This window comes from Coturnix japonica, unplaced genomic scaffold (genome assembly GCF_054131305.1).
Source record: "Coturnix japonica strain WE unplaced genomic scaffold, WE-NBRP24 Scf045, whole genome shotgun sequence".
Lineage (NCBI taxonomy): Eukaryota > Metazoa > Chordata > Aves > Galliformes > Phasianidae > Coturnix > Coturnix japonica.
In genome coordinates, this window is record NW_028188948.1 from 1,093,147 (window position 1) to 1,116,024 (window position 22,878).

The 22,878-nt window shown below is 49.3% G+C and overlaps 2 protein-coding genes and 1 long non-coding RNA gene across 13 annotated transcripts; 2 read left to right on the forward strand and 1 right to left on the reverse strand.

Annotated features, from left to right (window-relative positions):
* Nucleotides 1-1,661: 1,661 nt before the first annotated feature.
* On the forward strand, nt 1,662-14,778 carry LOC146752437 (uncharacterized). 7 transcript variants are annotated; one of them, XR_014940637.1, is made up of 9 exons: nt 1,662-1,757; nt 4,811-4,974; nt 5,369-5,500; nt 7,539-7,652; nt 8,932-9,164; nt 9,239-9,315; nt 9,739-9,894; nt 14,061-14,363; nt 14,558-14,778. It is a non-coding gene; the product is annotated as an uncharacterized LOC146752437 (long non-coding RNA). The 7 variants fall into 7 exon arrangements; XR_014940639.1 differs by having other exon boundaries at nt 9,260-9,315; XR_014940638.1 differs by lacking the exon at nt 9,239-9,315 and having other exon boundaries at nt 7,539-7,726.
* LOC146752438 (uncharacterized) lies at nt 3,746-6,276 on the reverse strand. Of its 5 annotated transcripts, none has more exons than XM_085531900.1 (5): nt 5,472-6,268; nt 5,320-5,388; nt 5,137-5,208; nt 4,964-5,032; nt 3,746-4,855 (listed from the first exon to the last, which is right to left on the reverse strand). In XM_085531900.1, the coding sequence occupies exons 1-5, from the start codon at nt 6,055-6,057 to the stop codon at nt 4,284-4,286; spliced, it is 1,368 nt and encodes a 455-aa protein (XP_085388026.1). In that variant the 5' UTR covers nt 6,058-6,268; the 3' UTR covers nt 3,746-4,283. The 5 variants fall into 5 exon arrangements, with proteins under 5 accessions (XP_085388026.1, XP_085388025.1, XP_085388024.1 ...); XM_085531899.1 differs by having other exon boundaries at nt 5,320-5,391; XM_085531898.1 differs by having other exon boundaries at nt 5,137-5,388; nt 5,472-6,269.
* Nucleotides 14,779-15,397: 619 nt separating the features above from the next.
* LOC146752439 (obscurin-like protein 1) lies at nt 15,398-21,618 on the forward strand. The gene is made up of 4 exons (XM_085531876.1): nt 15,398-15,756; nt 17,401-17,673; nt 19,724-19,999; nt 21,614-21,618. Exons 1-4 carry the CDS (start codon nt 15,597-15,599, stop codon nt 21,616-21,618), a joined length of 714 nt encoding a protein of 237 aa, XP_085388002.1. The 5' UTR covers nt 15,398-15,596.
* Nucleotides 21,619-22,878: the final 1,260 nt, after the last annotated feature.

Sequence of the window (22,878 nt, forward strand, 5' to 3'; positions counted from 1 at the left end):
ATATTAAAAAACTTCTAATAAAAATAACCAAACCCAAAATGTGTGTCCAGTCTTCTTGTTTTTAGACAGTCTGCTTTTGTAAAGGTACAAGGAAAGGTAGAGGCTGAGGAAAGCCTCCAAAGTCTTTCTCAAGCGCTCTACCTACAAGTATTGGAATCAAGAGAGAAAGGAATCATCACTGCTTGCCTCTGTTCTTTGGGACACCTGAAGTACCTTGGAAGGCCACACTTCCTGAGCCCTACAGACAGTCTGTTTCAAAGCAGCTGTTTGATCATTTCCATTGGGTGACAATGCATAGCGCTTGCATCGTCTGCAGGCACGGACTCAGATGCAAATCCACATCCTTAACTGTAGGTCCGTACATCCTTTATATACATGCTCCAGCTCCCCCTTGAAATTTTCTTTCTGTCCCTATATGTCAGCAGGGCAATTAGCAAGTCTCCTTCACGTCTAGACACCAACTGCCCATACAAGTGCATTTGATAATGCACACGGCTGCGGCCAGCACTCTGTGTAAAGAGAAACTGTCAGAGAGCTGCACGTCAGGGAGGGGTTTCTTGGTCTCAGCCTCTGCTTGCTTTTCTGGCTGCCTGTGAGGGACGCTCATGACCAGGTGAGACAGTGGAGATCCCTGGGAGACAGGAGAGTTACATTCCTTGGAGCCAGATGTGAGTTCTTCATTCTTGAGTGTTGAATTCTCTTCTGGTGACACAGCCGGTGAGACACAGACAGAGGGACGCCAGTGGACTGTGTGTTCTTGCCCACCTGTGTGTATGCACATGGCTGTGAGCAAGGCTGTGCACATCTTCATGCACAAATGAGCGTGCACGGAGCTGCGGACAGTGCTGGGGTTGCACACATGTGGGTGTGCATGGGTGAGTCCATTAGTGCATGCATGTGGGAGGGTGTGCAAGGATGAGGTGGTACGTGTGTGTGTGTGTGTGTGCAAGGATGGGGTGGTATGTGTGTGTGTGTGTGTGTGTGTGCAAGGATGGGGTGGTACGTGTGTGTGTGTGTGTGTGTGTGCAAGGATGGGGTGGTACGTGTGTGTGTGTGTGTGTGTGTGTGTGTGCAAGGATGGGGTGGTACATGTGTGTGTGTGTGTGTGTGTGCAGGGATGGGGTGGTACGTGTGTGTGTGTGTGTGTGCAAGGATGGGGTGGTACGTGTGTGTGTGTGTGTGTGTGTGTGTGTGTGTGTGTGTGTGTGCAAGGATGGGGTGGTACATGTGTGTGTGTGTGTGTGTGTGTGTGTGTGCAGGGATGGGGTGGTGGCCATTTGCACGAGCACAGAGGTGTGCAAAGCGGTGGGCGATTGCTCCGTTGAAGCAAGAAGCAAGCGTGACAGTGCTCCAGTTGTAAGGAAGTGCATTGCTGGAACAGGGCAGAGCTGAGCCTGCAACTGCAGCCTCCTTTGCACAGCCCAGCTCTCAGAGGGTGAGACAGTTGTGCTTCCTGAGCAGCTCAGGGACGTTGTGGACAGAAGCAGCCGAGTCCAAAGTTCCTGGTGTGAAGTGCTCCGAACATCGGGCTCTCTGGGCGAGCTCCCGGCTGACAGCACTGCTCCCCTCTGCCCTCGCCCGGGCCTGCTGGGAGCTGCAGGGCCTGCTGGGAGCTGCAGGCCCCGCAGGAACTACCACTCCCAGGATGCTGTGCGGCAGCACCGGGCGCCGCCATGACAGTGCTGTGTGCAGTGCTGTGCAGGGCTGGGCCTGTGGGCTCAGGGCACCGGGTGCTCCTTCCCTGAGGCTGCCAGGAGGTAAGGCACCGTGAGGGTGGTTTGGGGGAGACCAAAAGACGTAGAGAGGACGTAGGTGGGACATGGAGGTGAGATAGATGGGGCATGAACTGGATCTAGAGAGAGGGGTGAGAAGGCAAGGTGGATATCCGACAGGTGGGGACAGGGGCCTGTACAGGTCAAGGGCCAAGTCCAGCTCTGCAAGCACAGCAACATGTCGGGGACGCCGGGCTGCGGCTGGGGATGGAGCAGAGCAAGATGGAGAAAGGGGGGAACATTCAGGGAGCGAAGAAATCTCCAAGTGGGGCTTTCTCCATAGCTCAGCCTGCAGCGCAGCCACACGACCTAGGCAGGCCTCAGACTGGGATCCTGCTGCTGGGTGCTGCAGGGTGCAGCCTGGCTCAGTCCTCTCTGCACCTGGGGACTGATGGCTGTGTCTGGGATGGCAGTGAGCCTCCTCCACTCCAGGCTGAGCCACTCAGCTCTCCCAGAATTCCCGTCCATCCCCCTTTCTCATCCCTCCATTCCCACGCAGAACTGACTGAGGAGGGGAGGGATGGGTCCAATGGTGGTGGCAGATCTGGGACACTGCCCTTTCTGCTGCCCTTTCACATTGCCCTGAAGGTGGGCCTGGGGGCCTGGTGGGCTTTGTAACTGAACTAGCAGCTGCAAGCAGAGGTGTAGCAAAGTGAATGCAAGGCATTTAATAATTGAACATACCAAACAGTAAAGAAATGACAATATTCCCAACCATTTCCCACCCTAACAATCCTTTCTGATCCCACCCCCTCAAACTCCCACCCCCAATCAACTTCTCGCCCCCCCCGCTCCCTCCCACCAATAGGTCCCTCCCTGTGCAAAAAAACCTCCCAGCCCCCTGTTGTAATCCAAGAAGAATGGCAGCAGCCATGGATCAAGAGAAGGACTTGACAGAGCAGCAGCTGTGGAGCAGGATAAAGAGCAAACCATGTTGGTGGTGGATGCGACAGGCAGTGCCAGCAGGGCGTCCCCTGCTTCAAAGTGCACCTTTCCTCTCTCACCCACCACACATTCTCTCCTGCATTCAGGATCTGAAGGATTTCTTCCAGTTGTACTCCATATCCGCATGGCCAGTGCGTGATACAGAGCCCAAGTGGAACACCTGCTTGGAAAATGAAATCAACTCTCCCATTCAGTTCTATGAGCGTGCGCCTTCCTCTCAAGTGATGCGTGGTCATATTTGAAAAATCCAAATTAGTTGGATATAAGAGAGGTAATAGCATCATAACCGAGCATTACTAATACATTCAATGATTATTGCCGCAGATTCCAGCACCATTGGTAACATCAGACCCCATTGGATTCACATCCAATCTATTAAATTAGTAGAAGCACACGATAACCTGGATAATGCCTAATAACTCTGGTTCCTGAGACAGTAGTTGGTGAACCTGAAGGCAAAAGGTCAGCGTGCTAGGACAAACAGCCAGACAGCAATATGGTTAAATATGGCTGCGTCCATCGACTGCCCGAAAAGCCATGCTTTTATAGCAGACAGACGAGGGCGTTTAAAACCATACACACCAATTGGAGGAAAGCTACTGCAATAACAACCCCCCTTCAAAGACCCCCCTTGAAAGCCGCGAGCTACTCATTCTTTTCCTAGAGGTGTCCTTGGTTCTCATGCTGTTTCTCCCTCCACAGCTGCTGCTCTGTGAAGCCCTTCTCTTGATGCATGGCTGCTGCTCTGTAAAATTCTTCTGGTATTACAACGGCCCCCCAGATTCCCACCCCACCAGTAGCAGAGTACAGCCATTTCATTGCCCACCCCAAAAAGGTCCCACCGCCAATTCCCACGAATTCCCACCCCAAACTCCCGCCCCCCAACCACTCCCCCACCCCAAAAATTCCCCACCCCCAATTCCCACCCACCAGCCACCCCCAATTCCCACCCTAATATTGGCCACCCCAAGAATTCCCACCCCTTCCCCCCCCAACCATTTCCCACCCCCCCCCCAGCATTTCCCAGCCCGGAGCTTTGACAGTGCAACGCTTTGTCGGTCCATCAGCTTCAGAGCCCCACAGTGTCCCAGTCCAAGATGCCGTTTGTGGACAGCCCAGTTTGGGAGGGGTAGGGCTGGGGCTGGTGCTGGTGCCCCTGGAACACTGCCGCTGCTCTCTGGGTGTAGTGGGGGCCGGCCAGGAGCCCAGGGCTACAGGGAAGCGCCTTGGTCGGCTACGGCCACGTCTCCTGCTCCATCAAGTGGGCCGGTTTCCTGGTCTGCTCCCGCTGGAGCCGCTGTTGGGGTGTGATGGGCACCGAGTCCTCCTGCTGGCCGCCGTGCTGACACAGGCTGCTCCGCCTAGCGCCGGTGGTTGTGGCCTGGAACGTGCTGGCAGCGCGGTGGCTTCCTGGTTGTGGCGGGGACACTGGCTGCCAGTGTGCTGCTTGTGCCCGCTGCTCTGGCCTCTTGTGGTGGTGCAGGTGGGTGCTGGGCACTTGGCCGGCTGGCTGCTGTCCCTGTGCTGCTTGTCTGCCATTTGGCAGGAGATGCAGCCGGGTGGCAGTCAAAGGCGGCTGAGCAGCACCCGGGGCTGCCTCCGCCATGCCTCCTCCATCAGGTGTGCAGTGCTGGGCGACGGAGGTGCGGGGGCCGCCAGGGGGGTGGGCAGTGCCAGGCGGGTGAGAAGCACTCGGGGCTGCCTTCGCCGTGCCTCCTCCATGAGCTGTCCAGTTTGCATCAGAGGAGGCACGGGGTGCTTGGCCGGCTGGCTGCTGTCCCCGTGCTGCTTGTCCTTGTCTGCCAGCCGGCAGGAGATGCACCCGGGTGGCAGTGCCAGGCGTCTGAGATGCACCCGGGGCTGCCTCCGCCGCGCCTCTTCCATCAGATGTGCGGTGCGGGGCGACGGAGGTGCGGGGGCAGCCAGGGGGGTCGGCTCAGGCAGCTCAGGCGATGCTGGCTGCCGCCAGAGCGGGTTTGCAAGGAGCCCTGATTCAGGATCGGGCTCTTTGCTGAGCTCCCTGCTGGCCCCCAGGGAGTCAGGGTGCTCTGTGTTGTTCTTATTCTCTTTGGTCCCCTCTCTTGTGACTGCAGGCAGGCCCTGGTTGTGCTGGGGGACCTCCAGAGCACTCGTCGCTTCTGAAAAAGCAAGAGCATCCCCCAGAGCAGAAGGATGATGGCAGCCTTCCCACACCTGCTGGGTGCAGACAGCCACCCGTCAATCACCTCTGTAAGCCACAAACTCACCAAGAATCCAGGTGAGGAAACTGTCCATTTCCATGTCGTTCTCACATCTGTTGCTGTTGGGTGTCTCTTCTGGAAAAGGATGGAAGAAAATCCCCAGTGGGGCAGTGCCAGCTTTCCCACTCGGCCACTCAGTGCAGACACCCCCCCAGCAGCTCTGCTGCCCCCAAACTCACCCTGGCTGATCCATGTCAGCAGCTGGTCAAAGTCTGCGCTGTCGTCTTGAATGGCCGTCTCGGATGTGACTTCTGGGGAAGGAAGAAAATCCATTGCCCAGTGGGGCAATGCTGGCAGCTCTCCCACAGCTGGGAGCACTGGGTGCCACCAAGCCTGGCCAGCTCTGCTGCCAACAAACTCACCGTGGTCGATCCATGCCAGCAGATGATCCATGTCTGCTGTGTCCTGCAGGGTGCCTGTGCTTGTTGTCCCTGCTGGAAAAGCCAGAAGATCCCCAGTGGGGCAATGCCGGCAGCTTTCCCACAGCCAGCCGCTGTGCAGCCTCTGAACTCACGGCCTGATTGCGGTGTGGCAGCGCTGCAGGTGAGCGGAGCCGTGTTGGGATGGGGGCAGACGTCGGTTGGCGCTGGGTGCCCCTGGTCCTCCATGAGCAGCACGGCGTCTTGCAAGGGCTCCATGGGCAGCTCCCAGCTGGCGGGCAGGGTGCAGGGCACGGGGAGCACGTGCTGCTGCAGTGCTGGTACCTGCAAAAGAAGTGGCGGGGGGCCGGGGCGGCCGGGGGCCTGCGGCAGGCAGGTGCCTGCGGGCTGCGGGGGCTCTGCATGGGGCACGGCCCCAGGCCACAGCCCCATGGGCTGCTGGGGCAGCAGCGTCCCTGCCAGCAGGGGATGTCCCCAGCAGTGAGCAGGGGCAGCGGGGGGAGCCATCGGTGGGTGCAGCCCCCCAGGCAGCAGCTGCAGCAGCGGTGAGTGCAGCCCCGCAGTTGGGGGCAGCCCCCCAGGTGGGAGCTGCTGTGCTGCCTGTCCCCAGACACCTGGTACCCCAGGCCAGACAGAGGCCTGAGGCACCAGGTGGGTGGCACTGGGGACAGGGAGGGGTTGGGGTGGTACCGGCATCGGTCCGCGGATGGTGGGCTGCATCCAGGCGGGGTCCGGTGGCGGCACAGTGGCTTGTGGAAAAGTGGCTTCAGGTGTCAGAGGCACCGTCAGCGCTCCTCGAGGGATTCTCTCTGTGGGGAAAGGCCAGAAGGGGCACTGGGCTGAGATCTGGGCTGCTGGGCTGCTGGGCTGAGATGTGGCTCACAAGGGTGGCATGTGGGGCTTCAGCTGGGATCTGGGGCTTCATCTGGGGCCAGCTGAAGCACAGGAGCAGGGGGAGCCTGCTGCCTTACCTGCCATGACAGCTGGAGAGTGGCAGTTAGGGGAGCCCCTCCCCCAACGGGGCTTCTGTGACCGTTGGGCTCAGCCCCTTTCCCCCAGGCTTGCCATGGTTCCATTTGTCAGACCCAAACATCCTTCCCGTCCCATCTCTAACCTGAGAGCGTGGACCTTTTCTCCTGGCTTCCAACGTATCTTGGGGCAGAACACTCAGCACTGTCTTTGCTGCTCTTCCCTCTTGGCTGCTTCCCTTTCCTCATCCACCATCCAACCTTCAGCTCTTCTCCCTGACTCTTCTCCTCTCCTCTTCAGCTCTTCTGCTCTTTTTCTTTCCTTGGATTCTCACTCCTCTCTTGCACGTCTACTCCTCTTCTGCTTTTCTTTCTTACCCGCATCCTCTCCTGTTCTTCTCATCTGCTCTTCCCACTTCACTGCATCCTCTTTGCACCTCTCATTCTCTACTGTTCTTCTCTTCTGACCACTCTCTGCTCTTCTGCTCCAGGCTGCTTTTCCTTCTCTGCTCTTCTGCCCTCTCTTCCTCCCTTCTGCTCTTCTCCTCTTCTGCACTTCTCACTGACCGCTGTCCTCTCTTCCCGTCTTCCGTCCTTCTGCCATGCAGCCATTCACTCTTCTCCTCTTCAGCTCCTCTCCACTTCTGCCTTCCTGCCTTACCTGTATCCACTCATCTCCCTTTCTGCTCTTCTCCTTGTCTGCACGTCTTCCTTACCTTCACCCTCTCCTTTTTCTTCTGCTCTTCTCCTCTTCCTGTGGTTTTTCTGCCTTGCCTGTCTCTGGTCCTTTCCTGTGTTGCCCTTTTTGTCTGCTGCTCTTCTTTCTTACCTGCATCCTTTCTCATTCCTCTCTTCTGCTTTTCTGCTCCTTTAGTTCTGTCTTACCTGTATCCACTCTTCCCATTCCCTGCTCTTCTCCTGTTCTGGTCAGCATCCAATGCCTGCACCGCAGCTCTATGTCGGAATTAGTTTTGGGGTGGAGAAAGGTACTCGGGGCATAGATTTGTAGGAGAGAAGCTCTCACACTGTGCCCGAAAGGTGATCAAATGGAGCCCTCGGGAACCAGGACCACCAAGGCTGCTTGTTTCTCCAAAGGCCGCAGCGAAAGCTTGTGTTAACTGTGCAGGACTCCATTGTGCGTCTCTGGGAACTGTCTTTGAATGGGGGATTTTTTGGAGTTGCTGCCATTCGTTGCACGGAGGAACTGATGCTTTCATCCTCGTGTCTTTGCAGGAAAGCAGAGCAGAGGAAGCATCTGTGGTGAGACGCTCAGGAGAAATTCCCTTCCTTGCAGCAGCAGCCTGTTTGTGTCCACGTGATGTGCCGTGAAGAGAAGCCTGCTGTTCTGTGAGTCTGTCTGCCACGCAGGAATAATGGCTCTGGCCTCTTGGGCAAGTCTCTGAGGAGAGATGTTTAGACAGGTCTGTAGACAGATATTCGTCATCTAGATAAGCAGTGCTGTAGCACCAGGGAAGTGAGAAATCTCATGTACAGCCAGTCTTCTCCACCAGCCTTACGGTGCCTTTCTGCAATACCTCTCAATGCCTGTAGAAATGGGGGAGAGGTGAGGTGCAATTCCTGTGCATCCTGTGCCCACGCAGCAGGTGTCACCTACGGAGAGCTGGGAGCCCTCTGCTGTGTCCTGGATTTGTTTTCCTTCCTTGTTGGAGCTTCTGTGACACTTTTGTAGGTTCTCTGTGCATTTGAGGTAACTGTGAACTCTGCTGAGACCACAGATGTGGCGTGGACTCTCCCTTTTGGCTTTCAATTGTGTACAGGGGCATTGCTAAGAATGAAAGAGCAGACATCTTCCGAGGTCGGGGAAAGGAAGGTGCTTGTGAAGCAAAGGCAGGTAGACGTGTGCTTGCTTAGCAAAGGATTTCTACTTTGTATTTCTGCTTCTGGGAATATTTGAACTGGTTGAACTATGTCTGACTTAAAGTGAGGGTGCAGCGTTGCTTTAGCCTTTATGGGCGTGTTTGCCAGTGCACAAAGCATCAACAAGCAAGGGGTAGCACCAGCTTGAAACAGGGGAAGCGGTTAGCTCCCACAAAGCCCCCAAATGGAGTCCCAAGGGGATGAGATAAAGCTGACGTTGGCAGCATTAAAGGTAGTTTTCCAGGATCCGTGTGTTCCAGGGCTCAGGACCAGGTCTGTCACTGGGGTTGCTTTCATAGGACACCCCCAGCCCTCCTCAGGACCCACGGCGAGCCTGTTGGTGACAAATGTGCCACTGAGTGACGGCATCAGGGTGGGAATGAACGGAACATATCTCCCTGGGCAGAGCCAAGCACCGTGGGGTCAGGGGTGAGATGCTGGAGAGCAGGAAATGAATGAGGTTAGAATGTGCCACCTGGGTACTGTCTGAACCTCCTCCCTCATGGCAAGTGCTGTCCAAAGCTCTCCAGTGCCCCCTGGTGCTCTTTGCCATTCCCCAATAAGCTCCCACTGCCTCCTTGTATTGTCTAGACTGTCCTTGTGCAACCTCAGTGTCACCTCAGTGCTGTCTGCAGTTTTCAATAGCCTCCCATTGCTCCCCAGTGAACCTCCCAGTGTCAGCAGTACTGCCCAGTGTCCCCAGATCAACACAGCCTTTGCTCAGTGCATGACCATCTCTCCTAGCCAGGAAGAAAACAAGGCAGCAGAGTTGTTGACAGCAGCGATGGTGATGGAGATCTTCAGACTGGAGGAGCTCTTGTCTTGCTGAAGCCACCCCAGCATCCCTTGCCAGCTCTGCTGTGCCCAAACTCATCATCATTGATGCATGCCAGCAGATCATCAATGTCTGCGATGTCCTCCGGGCTGCCTGCGCTTGTTGTCACTGCTGGAAAAGCAGTCTGGAAAAAGCAATCTGGAAAAGTAAGTTCTTTTTACTTGAAAACTTCTCAGTTCCTTCTGATCTTGATATACAAAGTAGTTCCAAGTCCCAGTAGCTTTTGTGTTTTCTTTTGCAGAAAGACACACTGCCACAGCCGGCTGAACTTTTCAGAGGCTAAATTTAGTTTGCATGGTATGTTAAATGAAATGTCTGAGTTGAAAGAAGTGAAAAGTAATTCCCCATTGAGAGTTTTAGGTTGTGAGGATGGTAGGTGTGGGAAGGATTGGAGGCATGGCATTGTTTTCAGCAGGATTGCCCACCATTTTGCTTGTACTCTTATGCAGAAAAATACAACATAAGAATTCTTCAGTTTGGGAATATATGAAGCAAGCCTTTAGACAGCTTCTGAATTGATTCCCATAGATTGTGTACAGCTAGTTGGTTTTGGCTGTGAATGTTTTGTTGCAGTAAGGGTTTGAGACACATAAAAGCTTTGTAAAAATGGGCTTTATGTTTCTGGTAGAGCATTTCTAAATAGGAGCGAGGCTAGAGGTTTATAAGATCATCAAGTTGAAAGCTGAAATAGCTTTGTGAATATATGTGAATATATTACAGCTACCACTGAACTCTGAAGTTTATGGACTCCTGACTCTTCTTATGGACTGGATCTCAGATGAGCACCTTAGCGTACTCAAAAGACAAGAAGAAAGACAGGACGGTGTGTAGCCTTAGTCCAGTGGAAGAACCAACATCCAGGATAAGTGTTTGAAGGTAAAGGGACTTGGAATTGCTCTGGTTCATATGTTTTCAGATTCATGTATAGATTGACTGATTTTATTTTGAGAGTAGAACAAGACAGCCTGTTTTGCAAAGACTTTGGATATAGTAATGAACGCAGAACAACAGTTACCAAGTTGGTATTAATCCCAGCAGACAGGTGCAATGGCTAATTTGTCATTTATAAAACAGAGCCATTGTTTTGAAGAAGTGTCATGTTCAGTGTCAACTTGAGCGTTTCAGCCTGTCTTTTATTATTGCTGCTGGTGATTTATCTTGTATTTTATGTGTAATACTGTATCTTTGTTTTTCCTACAGAGATGCACACTCCTCATTTAAAATGTTTTAATGTCTATGTCAGATATTGAAATTTCAGTTAATGACTTATAACAGATGATACAATGCTATACTGAAAGCCCTCCCTTCCATCTCTCTGGGGGTACCAAGGCTTGGAAATCAGTGCGGTGTTCGGGAGTTTTACTGCTTTCCTTCATTCTGTGAAGGGTTTGTAGGCCCTGGTGTTGGCCTCAACACAATGTATCTCTGCATTGCATGGAAACCTGTGTAAAACATCAAACCTGTCTAAGGAGGTAATCAGTTACCTCTACAGGACCTGACCAATGAGTGTTTGCACATGCGATCTGATAACTCCAAAAGTAATCTGAGATTTTGGCTTTGCGTACAAGCTCTGTAAACAAGGCCGTGTCACCTGGGAAGAATACAGGGATGCCGTCCGGACTTGCAGACGTGGGATCAGGGAAGCCAAGGCGCAGGCAGAACTGAACTTGGTGAGGGACGTGAAAAACAATAAGAAAACCTTTTACAGGTACATTGGCCAGAAGAGACAGGCCAAAATGGGCGTACCTACTTTGGTTAATTTAAAAGGAGAACTGGCTTCAACAGATGAAGAGAAAGCTGAGGTGCTGAATGAGTTCTTCACCTCGGTCTTCACTGGTTGCCAGGATTCTAGTCTTTTTCACGTCCCTAAGCCCTGCATCCCCAAACCTCAATGTGGGGACCAAGGAGGTAAATCCCTCCCCACTGTAAGGGTAGAGCAAGTCCGAGAGTGCCTCCTTAGACTGAATGAGTACAAGTCTATGGGGCCAGATGGCGTGCATCCCAGGGTCCTGAAGGAGCTGGCTGAGGTGGTTGCTGAGCCGCTCTCCATCATATTTGAGAAGTCGTGGCTGTCAGGTGAGGTCCCGGATGATTGGAGGAAGGGTCACGTCACTCCCATTTACAAGAAGGGGAGCAGGGAGGACCCGGGTAACTACAGGCCGGTGACTCTCACCTCCGTGCCTGGGAAGATGGTGGAACAGATCCTCCTGGACAACATGCTTGATCACATAAGGAATGAGCATGTGATCCGAGACAGCCAGCATGGCTTCACCAGGGGAAGGTCATGCTTAACTAATCTTGTGGCCTTCTATGATGGAGTGACGGTGTTGGTGGACGAAGGGAAGGCGACCGATGTCATTTACCTGGACCTGAGCAAGGCCTTTGACATGGTCCCCCATCACATCCTCATCTCCAAATTGGAGGGAGGTGGATTTGATGGGTGGACAACTCGATGGATAAGCAATTGGTTGAAAGGCTGCAGACAGAGGGTGGTGGTCAATGGCTCAATGTCCAGGTGGAGGCCGGTAACGAGCGGTGTCCCCCAAGGGTCTGTCTTGGGACCGATGCTCTTTAACATCTTTATTAATGACATCGATGAGGGAATGGAGTGCACCCTCAGCAAGTTTGCTGATGACACCAAGCTGAGTGGTGTGGTCGATACGGTGGAAGGAAGGGATGCCATTCAGAGGGACCTTGACAGGCTGGAAAGCTGGGCTCGGGTGAACCTAATGAGGTTCAACACGGCAAAGTGCAAGGTTTTGCACTTGGGCCGGAAGAACCCCAGGCACCTGTACAGGCTGGGAGGAGTTGTCCTTGAGAGCAGCTCGGCAGAAAAAGACCTAGGGGTCCTGATGGATGAGAAACTTAACATGAGCCAGCAGTGCGCTCTGGCAGCCCGGAAAGCAAATGGGATCCTGGGCTCCATCAGGAGAGGGGTGGTCAGCAGGGATAGGGAGGTGATTGTCCCTCTCTACTCTGCTCTTGTGAGGCCCCATCTGTTGTACCGTGTCCAGGTGTGGAGCCCTCAGTACAAGAAAGACATGGAGATTTTGGAAAGGGTCCAGAGGAGGGCCACGAAGATGATCAGGGGGCTGGAGCACCTCCCCTATGAGGACAGGCTGAGGGAGTTGGGTTTGTTCAGCCTGGAGAAGAGAAGGCTGCGGGGTGACCTCATTGCAGCCTTTCAATACCTGAAGGGAACTTACTCCCAGGAGGGGAGTAAACTCTTGGAAAGGGCTGACAATAGCAGGACTAGGGGAAATGGTTTTAAGTTGAAGGAGGGAAGATTTAGGTTGGATGTTAGGGGGAAGTTCTTCACTAGGAGAATGGTTAGGCCCTGGAACAGGCTGCCCAGGGAGGTTGTTTGATGTTTTACACAGGGTTAGTGATTTGTCCACACCAGGAGGTGATTAGAAAACAATTTGTAAGCTACAAAGCTGCTTGCTGGAAAGGAAAAGAAAATAAAACTACAAGAATAAGGGAAAACATTTCTTCCTGAAAATAGGAAGAATAATGGACCTGCCATGAAATTTGGGTGAAGCTGCCTGATTTTATGAAGCTATTCACATTAATTTCTTGGTGCTGTGTTTCCCAAATGAGTGGTTTCTGGCTCTGCTGCAGCACCAGTCTGCATGTGAACATCAGCTCTATTCACCATCTGGGAAGATTAGGACTTCCCTTCTCCCACCAGCACCACTGAATTACAGTTACTCAGTGGTTAAACAAAGGAATCCTTAAAGAAGGGTTTACAGCTGTCGTGTTATCTGAAGTGCTTGCAGCATTCTGATGCTATTAAGCTCTATGTATTAACAAGTTAAAAATTAAAGGTAGGCATCTGATTGTTGTGACAGTTTCTAAGTTATTTGGAAAGCTGTACCACCCAACCACTCCTTCTATTTGATGGAGGTGACAAAGCTCAGTTTAATTTCTGACTGCTGTTTAAATTCTGGAGCTCAAGCTGGTTCCTGGAGCAGAAAAAGCTTGGAAGCTGTCCCTCCTACAAGCAGGCACCTCTGAGCAAAATATGACATCTCAATTTCTGATGGTAAGGTCAGGAGATCTGATTCCAGCGTCTAGCTTTCGGCTTCATGCCATGTTAGTGGGACCTTTGGCATCTAGCACTGACCAACAGCAACTGACAGGCTGGTAACAGTGCACCCCAAAACAGTTATGTGTCTATTTATGTTATGAGGGAAAATTGTATCGCATTGAGATTTCCTATTTTTACTCTTTGCAGATCTAACTAGCTGCTGGAAGAATCCTGTACGCCATGTTCACACCATTTTCAATCAGCTGGATGAGTCTGTTGTTGGCATTTTAATACCATTTACCAGTCAGGCAATATGTATGGAGTATTTGGCTCTCTCTACAGTCATGAATATTTGAGTATCTTCAACATGTGGCTCATTGCTTCCATTTCAGGCTGCCCAGAGAAGCTGTGGGTGCCTGTCCTTGGTGTTGAAGGCGAGGTTGGATGGGTGATGGGCAGCCTGAGCTGGTTAGTGGGCAGCCAGCCCATGGCAGGGTGTTTAGAACTCAATGATCGTTAAGGTTTCTTCCAATCCAAGCCCTCCTGTGATCCTATGATTCTGTGATTTCATTCAGGTTTATTAAGATGAGATGAGGTCTCCTAAATGCACTGTTCTCCATATGATTATAATTAGAGTCTAGATTGTTGACTCAAACCAGACACCAAACTTTCTGATGGCCAAAATGAAATGAAATCAATCCTTTAATGTGTCAGTAGTCTGCAACTAGAGCCCATCAGGTAATTCCCAGCCTCCTGCCTGTATCAGTGGCTGCACACAGTGAAAAAGTCTGATGGGATTTTAACCTCTAAAATGTTCCAAAGCAGCCAGAGGGTGAATATATTCACTATGCAAATACCTGCAGGAATAAGCTTGTCATGTATGTCCTCAGGTACCACAGTAGTTAATGGTGGGACTCAGTAGGTCATGCTGAAAGTTGAGTCTGCTGATCTTGAAGGTCTTTTCCAGCCTACATGACCTTATGCTAATATTTCTGTATTTATTTCTGTTCAGCTCCCAGAAAACCTCCCACCCAGCCCCCAACTGACCCCGTGGTGAAAAATAAAACAGAAACCTCAGTGATGCTGGCATGGTCCCCTCCGAAGATGCACCGCCCCATTCCTGTCGATGGCTACGTCGTGGAATGCAAGAAACTAACTGGCTTCACCTGGGTGAGGTGCCACGAGACTCATGTCCCCGTCCCAGAGTTCACGGTGAGCAATCTGTCTGAAGAGGCTGATGATCAGTTCCGAGTGTCTGCAGTCAATGCACATGGACAGAGCCCGTCTCTGGAATTCCCAGGGAGCGTGCACCTTGGTAAGCACAAAAACCCCAATGGAAATGGGTCAGTGTGTGCTGAGCAGCTGTGTTGGTTCCCTAAAGGTGTTTCCTTTGACTTTAAGGATAGTAGTGCATTAACACACCAAAGGCTTTCCTTTATTCGTAGTTCTCCTATCTTATATCAACCTCCAGCTACCACTAGAGTGATACGAGTTATGTTTCTGTGACAGAGACATGAATATCCTTATGCCATGTTTACTATTGACCTTACAACAACGTGTTGCGGCACTTGGTACCTCAGTGGTAAAGTCTTACAGGAAAGCGAGACCTGGATCATCAAGAGAACCCAAACTACTCACAGCCTAATGATAAAGAACGTCACTAAGAACGATGATGGAGCAGAAGTGAAATTTGTTGCCAAAAATGTTGATGTCAGCAGCAAGATGAGAGTGAGAGGTATTTGCTTTGATCCTTCTCCTTTCCTCTTACAGTCAAGGCATAGTTGCTGTGATCTGATGATTAGAACTGGGGCTGCAGGCATTCACTGACTGTACCAAATACCTGAAATTGCATCCCATGGACTGACGTGAGTCCTGGTAATGACCTAAACATGATAGCACTGAGTGTAGGGTAAGCCAGTCTACCCAGCTGCTTGGTATGTGAACCAGATTGCTTCAATCCAGCTGATGAATGTCTGCAGTTCACAGCTATTGGCCAGTGCATTCAGTCAGCAGGTTTACCACTGCATCACCATAGAGCAGTACTTTCAGCTCCAGGTTCAGACAGCCTTTCTGATTGCACTGGAATAGTTTAGAAGTAGGGGAGCAATCATTCCAATAATATCTCTATCAATCAGCTTTGCATGACAAAATAGAACAAATAAACATTCATTATGGGAGGACCTGTTTGTCATTGGGTGGAAACCTCTGCAGAAGCATGTTTAGAGCATTCTTAATCAGTAGAAGGAGATGTTTGGTTGTTTTTTACTTAGTAAATCTGGCAAGAAGACCAAATGAAATATCTTGAATTGCTCAGCACTGACACAATGATGAGTGCAGGAACAGAAGGTGATACTTTTTCAGAGATGTTGCAGCAAACACTGACCACGTTAGCCTGATATCAATTGAAATAACGAGGCCTTTGCTCCTGACAGGTGCTGCAGTGAGATTTACCAAGAAGAGCAAAGATGTAGAAAAGATCTGCGCTCGGCTGCGTGAGGAAGCCAAACTGCAGGCTGAGCTTTCAGACACAGGCGCTACTGTGGAGTGGATGAAGGATGGGAAGGATCTCAAGGCCAGTGAAAAATATGAACTGCACATTGTGGGGAAGAAACACACCCTGAAAATTCACAATGACTCCATGGATGATGCTGGAAGTTGTCAGTGCATCTGTGAGGGGGATAAAATGCTCTATCAGCTTTCAGTGAAAGGTATGTGACAGTCTGGGCTGTCCTCTTCCGGCCCAGGGCCAGCAGACTGCATTCACCTGACTCCCCGACAGTCCAGCTGTTGTCAGACAGCATCTGGGGTGTTTTCAGTGGCTGTTTTGACTTGAACTGGCCAATCTGCTTTGTAGAGCCATTTGATTTCTGTGTTCTGTGCTGTGATTCGTCCCTAAGATATAGAGGAAATGAAGGGAAAGATAGGAAAAAGAGCATCCCAGCCTTCCTGCTCTTCTGTCAGGGTGGCCACAAGAGATTATGTCAACAGCTCTTTTTGTAGCAGTGACCCAAAATGTAGAAAACACCTGTGAAGAGTCACAGGGCCTAAATTGATGGAGAGCAAAACTTCCTGCCAAGGCTTGTCAGCTAGTCTTAATTTTGCTTTTCTTCTCTCTCTTTGTCATGTTAGCATAATATTTCATACTGGCAGGTCTGCCCACAGAATTAACTGGCACAGGCTGCCCAGGGAGGTGGTGGGATCCCTGGAGGTGTTCAGGAGCTGTCGAGATGTGGCCCTGATGGATGTTATCAGGGGACATGGTGGGGTGGGTTGGGGTTGGAATCAAAGGAGGACCCCCATGTATTTCATCAGGAAGCACTACTGGTAATAAGACCTTTGGAGCAAATCCTGGTAGGGCCACACTCAGCTGGTCCAGTCCGGAGGCTGTTCCTCCTTACTGCAGTATCTGCAGTGAAAACCAGCAGCTGCTTTTGTGTGGCTGGGCTCACATGCAGCAGTGGTGAGGGGACTACAATGATAAGAGACAGTTCCTGAAAAAATGAATGAAATTTGACTGTATGATAGGATGGAGTTAAATGTATTGACAGGATCTCAGTCATCCCAGTGTCCATCAGCTGGCTCTCGAGCTCCTAAATACAGGCATTCTGTAGAACGTTGTTGAATTTGTATTATACATGCGTGTTCTTGGAACTGCAGAACAAATCCATGCATAATCCAGACTTTGATTTTAGCAGCTCTGACTGTGCTGTCTCAACAGACCCAACTCAGTTGTGTGCGCTGTTTTGAAATGATATGTTAACAAGAAGTTGGAAAACAAGCTCAATTACCCTCAGTAAAATAGGACCGTGGCCTTAGGCTTATACTTTTGGCTAAGACAGTGGTGAGATTTTGAATCTTTGAAGTCAATTATTCCACTGTGTGTTAATAGGGGCCAGTTTTGTCATCTAACTTTTGCACTCCAATTAATTTCCATAAAGGAATTCTGTTTTTCTTTTCAGTCCTAAGTGATATCTCTATCTTTTAGGCTCGATTTGTTTGCCAGGGGGTTACAGTGCAGTAATAGATACCCCCTCCATTGATTTCCTTCTAGTTTGCTTGTTCCAATTCTTTCCTCAGTTTTCCTATTTTAGACATTTTCTTGAAGCCTTGGGCTTCTTCCTTTGGCTCTGTCCCCTGTCCAGTGTATGTCCTTCAACTTGTGGAGATAAGGTAATCTGGTACGTGGTTTATAAAAGCTGCCAATTTGCCAGCTTCTGAATTAGAATCTAGCAATTAGAACTAGGATTAAACGTGTACGTTTGGTCTTATGATAAATGAATGCCTCATGGTCACCAATGTCCCTGCAGTTCTTTACCATCATATGTATTTTGTGTCTTCATATTTTGTTTCAGCACTGGCAAACTTTGTAATCAAAGAGACAACTGGAGGAGTTATCAGGGCCGTTGCTGGAAAACAAGCTGAATTTGTTTCTGAGACCTCTGAAGCCAATGTCATGGTGAAGTGGTACAAAAATGGCAAAGAAATCACAACCACTAAGAAATTCACAATGGAAGATAAAGGGAAACTGCATAAGCTTGTGGCTTCAGTTGTAACGAAAGTAGACGAGGGAACATACATCTGCAAAATTGGAGATGACACTCTGATTTTTGATTGGAATGTCTCAGGTAAGTTTGTGAGGCAAACACAGGATCACAATCCATGTAAAGCACTTCAGACTTAATTCATTTTATTTGTCCAACGCTGTGGGTTTCCAGTATTTAGGACAAAGATTGCATAGCTCTATTGAAGCAATTCTGATCTTACTGTTGTCCCTATGCAAATCCACAGGATGAGCAAATAATGTAACTGTGTTGTGATGAATTCAGGACAGCCTTAGCTCCAGCTGAGGCTGGAGTCACGACTTGAGCCCTGACATCTGGGCTTCATTCTTCTAGTTCATGAATTGCCTCAGCGCTTACATCATCTTTAAACCTATGACTGAAATGGTCCTAAGTTATTAGCATGGGAATCCTGTCTCCTCTTTGGACAAATTAAACTCCACATTTGGAGAGTTGAGTGTCTCCTGCTGTACCCAAAGGATGTTCTGATCTCTGAGGTGTCTCCCTGAGGTGCTGTAAGCACAGCCATTAGCTCATAGTACAAGTAAAGCACTGTCAGGTCAAGCCTGGAGGAGTAATGCTTGTCACTGACATGTTCCTGTTCAGGGTGGAGCTGGAGGGTAAAATAACACAAGAAATTGTCATTGAAATTCAATATCTGTGAAATTCAGCTGGCTGCATTCACAGAACCTGGCGTTAAGATCTGTTTTCTGGTTTATATCTTGAGCCAATTTTCCATAACCCAGTCCTCATTTATGAACTGAAGCTCTACTGAAAGCCTTTCGCTGTGTATGCTCATGCTGCAGCGCAGCGCTTGTGACCTTTAACAGCACATTCACGTTCCTCTGATCAGAGGATCCTTAAGGTTGATTAAGACCCTCTAGTCTGACTGCTCACCCATCACCACCATGATGCTCACCATCAGCTAGCTAAAAACTCAGCAGAGATGATAGATCAAGCACAACACTGGATTTGGGATGGCTAGAGATTCCTAAGATATTGAAGGATTGCTTGCAGGTGGTGTTGGCTCAGGTATTCACCCTGCATCCCACCTCCCGTTCTGTTTGGTTGAGAATCATGCATTCTGCAATTTCACTTTGTAATTCAAAGACCCTGGCTTTATCTGTTGAAAAACTGATCTAAAACAAGCCAAGAAGACTCCGTTGGAACTGGTTGATGCAGAACAAAGGCATCCCCAAAGGACAAGTTGCACTGTTTGATGAACATTATTGGATGAGAGCTAAGCTAAGATTTTAAAAGTTCTGGGGCTGTCTCTGAGCATCAAATACAGAGGAAGCCTGCATGATTCCCTGAGAATGGATACCTCCTACTTTGGTGTAGGGTTAAGGGAACACTAGCAGTAACTCCTATCACAAAATGTCACATGGCTCAGACAAAAAAGCCATCAAGAGGGCTTAATTAATAGCACCAAATGGTCACAAGATGGTCTTAGGGCAGGGAAGTAATCTATGTATGTGATATTGGTTGGTGCTATTAGTTCTTCACAGCTTGACTCTAGAGGGACTGTTCTTCTTTGGTCACCTAGTTTTAAAAGAATAGATGGCTCCTGTCTATTACAATTTTTAACGAATTATTTGTTCACTGATGCCATAAATGTGCCTGGCATAGCAATTGGCCTTGGTATATTCAGTGAATGAAAGCAACAGCTGTTGCTCTAAGAAATGCAATACTAAGCTAGGTCTGCCTGTAGCTAACAGCCATCAGCTTGCTCCTCAGGCAGGTTCTGTCTGGATGGAATGAAGGGCATGAAATACTGATGTGCTCATCAAACGCTGCTTGTTAGCTTAGAGACAAGGTGTTAAATAGGTTTGATCATGTATTGCAAACACGTTACTTAGCTGCCTTCATTTTAGCTTCAGAAGAACATGTGCAGAATACAGAATTGATTAAAAGAAATAAGAACTGTCTGCATAGAACTTACTCTTTCCTTACAGAGGAGAATCAAACAGACGTTTGTATGTGAGTACCTCCAGAGGTGAAACTCAATCACCCAAATGTAAAGAGCAGAGACATTACAATCAGCTCTAACTGTATCTTAATGCTGTGCTGAGTAAGCCTGAGTCAGGATGTAAACCACTTTCTCTTTTTTCTTCAGATGAAGCCATTAATTCTGTCAACAAGCCCAAAACAACTCCAGAAATATCAGTCAGTCCTTCTGAAGACCTGGAGCTGGTGTGTGAGGTGTCAGCTGCAAGCGGAGCTGTCGTATGGAAGAAAGATCAAACAGAGGTGAAGCAGGACCAGAGGACAACCATCATTTCCCAGGGGACGCACCTCAAGCTCATGGTCAAAAATGTGACCCTGAAAGACCAAGGGAGCTACAGCTGTGAAACAAAAGATGACAAAGCAACATTCCAAGTGAAAGTCAGAGGTGAGAAAATGCTTGGAATCCCAGAGATAAAGGAACGCTTCATTTGGTGTGTCTTGCATTTGGAGGATCAACTGACAGCCTCTCTGGTGCAAAACATTTTGGCTATAGGACTTTCTTTGTCATCTAGTGTCATAGCAACACTTTTCTACATGTGCTTTTCCATCCAGGAATGAATTACTGCAACAAACAATAGGCAAGGAGGGTAACTTGTGCAGCTCTTGTAGTCAGCTGGTGTCTGCAGGGTTACAGTGCAAGAGCACACCAGGCATGCAAGGAGTGAGAAAAGGGGAGGTGTTTGAAGAGATCTGGTTACAAAATTTTAATGACACAATTAGGTGGAAAATGCCACTAATCAGACTCATAAATGGCCTGGGTTGCAAAGCCCCACAGTGCTCATCCAGTTCCAACCCCCTTCTTCCTATGTGCAGGGTTGCCAAGCAGCAGCCCAGGCTGCCCAGAACCACATCCAGCCTGGCCTTGAATGCCTGCAGGGATGGAGCATCCACAGTCTCCTTGGGCAACCTGTTCTAGAGGGCCATTCCCTTCTGATTTACTGGAAATGTATAGAGACATGAGAAGAAAAAAAGAGAAGGGAGGAGGTTCAGCAGTGCATGCAGGTGTTCTAAATCTCATGTCCAAATCTGCTATCAGACTGAGAAATGTTTAGCTTTGTGATATGATGTGATATGATGTGATATGAAATGATATGCTTATCATTTCCCAAGGCAAAATAGAGGGGAAAGTATTTTCCTGTCTTAATGAGGCATCACGATGCTCTCTGTGAAGGGCAAGTATAGTGAAAACGGGGAACTGGAGTAAGCTCTGCAGCAGACTACAGCAAAACGGTGTGACTGTTGTGATGTCCCTGCAGAGAAAGAAGACGTGTTTACAAACAAGGACAAGGTACAAAAGGAGGTGAAGGCTGTACTGACTCAAAATGCCACGCTGAGCTGCGAGGTGGCCCAGGAGAAGACGGAGGTGAAGTGGTACAAGGAGGGGAAACTGATCACCTCGAGCAAGAAGTTCAAGGTGCAGTCAGAGGGCAAACAGCGTCGGCTGGTGGTGAGCCAGGTGGAGAAGAAAGATGCAGGGGAGTACAGCTGCGAGGCTGCTGGCCAGAAACTCACCTTCAAGATTCATGTAACTGGTAGGAAACACATTTTGGTTGATATTCTTTGATTATTCCATAGTCTGGATGTGGAAACGTCTGTGTGAATGTGTCCTCTTTATTCTGCCATGAAACTGTTTTGGGGAGGATGAAAAGAAATGCTTACAAACGTGCAGCTAAAATGATTATTTGTTTTTAACAGTGTTTCATCCAGCTCTTCCCCAACGACTACTTTTATAATGAGCTGTCCATGGATGTCCAACTGTGATTTGTACAATGTGCAACACTGCTCTACCAGTTGATATTTCAACAGTAGTAGTTACAGTTCTCTACTGTGGCTGCACTGAGGTTTGGTTGTTGGTGTCCTAAGAACTTTTAGTCAGAGGCATTGCACTTGCCTTTGGCTTGTTGAATCCCACGTTGACGACCATTCGTTCCATGTTCTGTAAATGTAATGACCAGTCATGAATCCATTGATACCTTTCTAATTGTACGTTTCTCATTAGTCTGAGGGTTTAGCACGGAGGCAGATCTCTCACTCCAGCTGCAGTAGAGATTGCTCTGGTGTCAGTATATTTTGCACAAGATCTGGTAAATTTTAACTTAGACTCCAGATAGCCTTGAGCACATCAGCTGCATTCTGAGTGACCATTAGTGAGCTGGCTGATGACGAGGGTTTGTCTTCTGTTTTATTTGTAGCTGCACTCTGCTGGTTTTTGCTCATAAGTCAGCTTGTTCTCTGTTAACTTTACAGTTCTTGTCTTGTATTCTGAGCTGATCAGGACAGGGAATCTGTTTTCTCCTCTTCTTTCCTATGGCAGTGAACACATTGGAGCTTAATCCTGGTCAAGGTTTGGCATTTGGTCAGCTATGTGGAGGAGCAACTGTACTGGGAGTCTACTGCCTTTCTGCTCACACAGACCTGGTGTCCTTGCAGGGCATAGCTTGCGTTCTGTTCCCTTGTAAAGGTTGCAGTCTTTGCTCTCTCCATCTTGGGGCATTCTGCTCCTTCAGTCCCTGGTGTGCAATATATCTCTGCTCCTGTAGTAGACAGTTTTGCTGCTGCCTGTGGTGTAGACTCTAAACCATCAGCTCTTACTGTTCCCACACCCCGTGGATGTGATTCTGGGGCCTTTGGATCTGTTCCGTGAGTTGTGTAGCTCATGCTTTTGGCTCAGGAAACTGGCAGTTTCAGCAAAGAGTGGATTACAGACAGGGTAGATTTGGGAGGTATCTGTCAGAGAAAATGAAATATGAACGATGACAGAAAGACTATGGAAACAGCTGGAATCTACCAAGTTAATCCTCAGCAGCCAAAGCCAGTCCACATCTTATTGCAGAGGTGTAGGGAAAAAACCCAGAAACGTAGTGCTTTTACACTTGAATTTTGCTAGCTGAGGGCTATTATTAGCTGTTTGCCTCAGAAACCAAAGGTTTTCTGTTCTCTTTCAGGCCGGATGAGCTCATGGCTACACAGGGTAATGTAATACCTCCTCCTCTGCCATACGTGGAGAGTGCTTGCCTAGCTACTGTTGCTGTATTTCTCATGTGTACCACTGTAACATGACGTGCAAGTCCAGCCCTCACTGCAAAATGATGTGGTGTGAAAGTCAGGAGGGATTATGAGTACTCTTGGAGTGGTTGGCTCTTTCACTACAGAAATCCTCATCTTACTAGCTTCTCCCAAAGTGCAATGGCTTCCTGAGTCTTAATTTCTCCTCTTACCATTGCACTCAGAAAGATTTTCAGGGTTCCTCTACGCCAGGGTTCC

Coding starts and splice junctions, on each gene's coding strand:
- LOC146752438 (XM_085531897.1), bottom strand. CDS start 6,057: ATGCAGCCCACCATCCGCGGACCGATGCCGGTACCACCCCAACCCCTC. Junction 5,033..5,136: donor GCTGACATGGATCAGCCAGG/GTGAGTTTGGGG, acceptor ATCCTTTTCCAG/AAGAGACACCCAACAGCAAC. Junction 4,856..4,963: donor TTTCCTCACCTGGATTCTTG/GTGAGTTTGTGG, acceptor TTGCTTTTTCAG/AAGCGACGAGTGCTCTGGAG.
- LOC146752439 (XM_085531876.1), top strand. CDS start 15,597: ATGAAGGATGGGAAGGATCTCAAGGCCAGTGAAAAATATGAACTGCAC. Junction 15,757..17,400: donor CTATCAGCTTTCAGTGAAAG/GTATGTGACAGT, acceptor ATTTTGTTTCAG/CACTGGCAAACTTTGTAATC. Junction 17,674..19,723: donor TTTTGATTGGAATGTCTCAG/GTAAGTTTGTGA, acceptor TTTTTTCTTCAG/ATGAAGCCATTAATTCTGTC.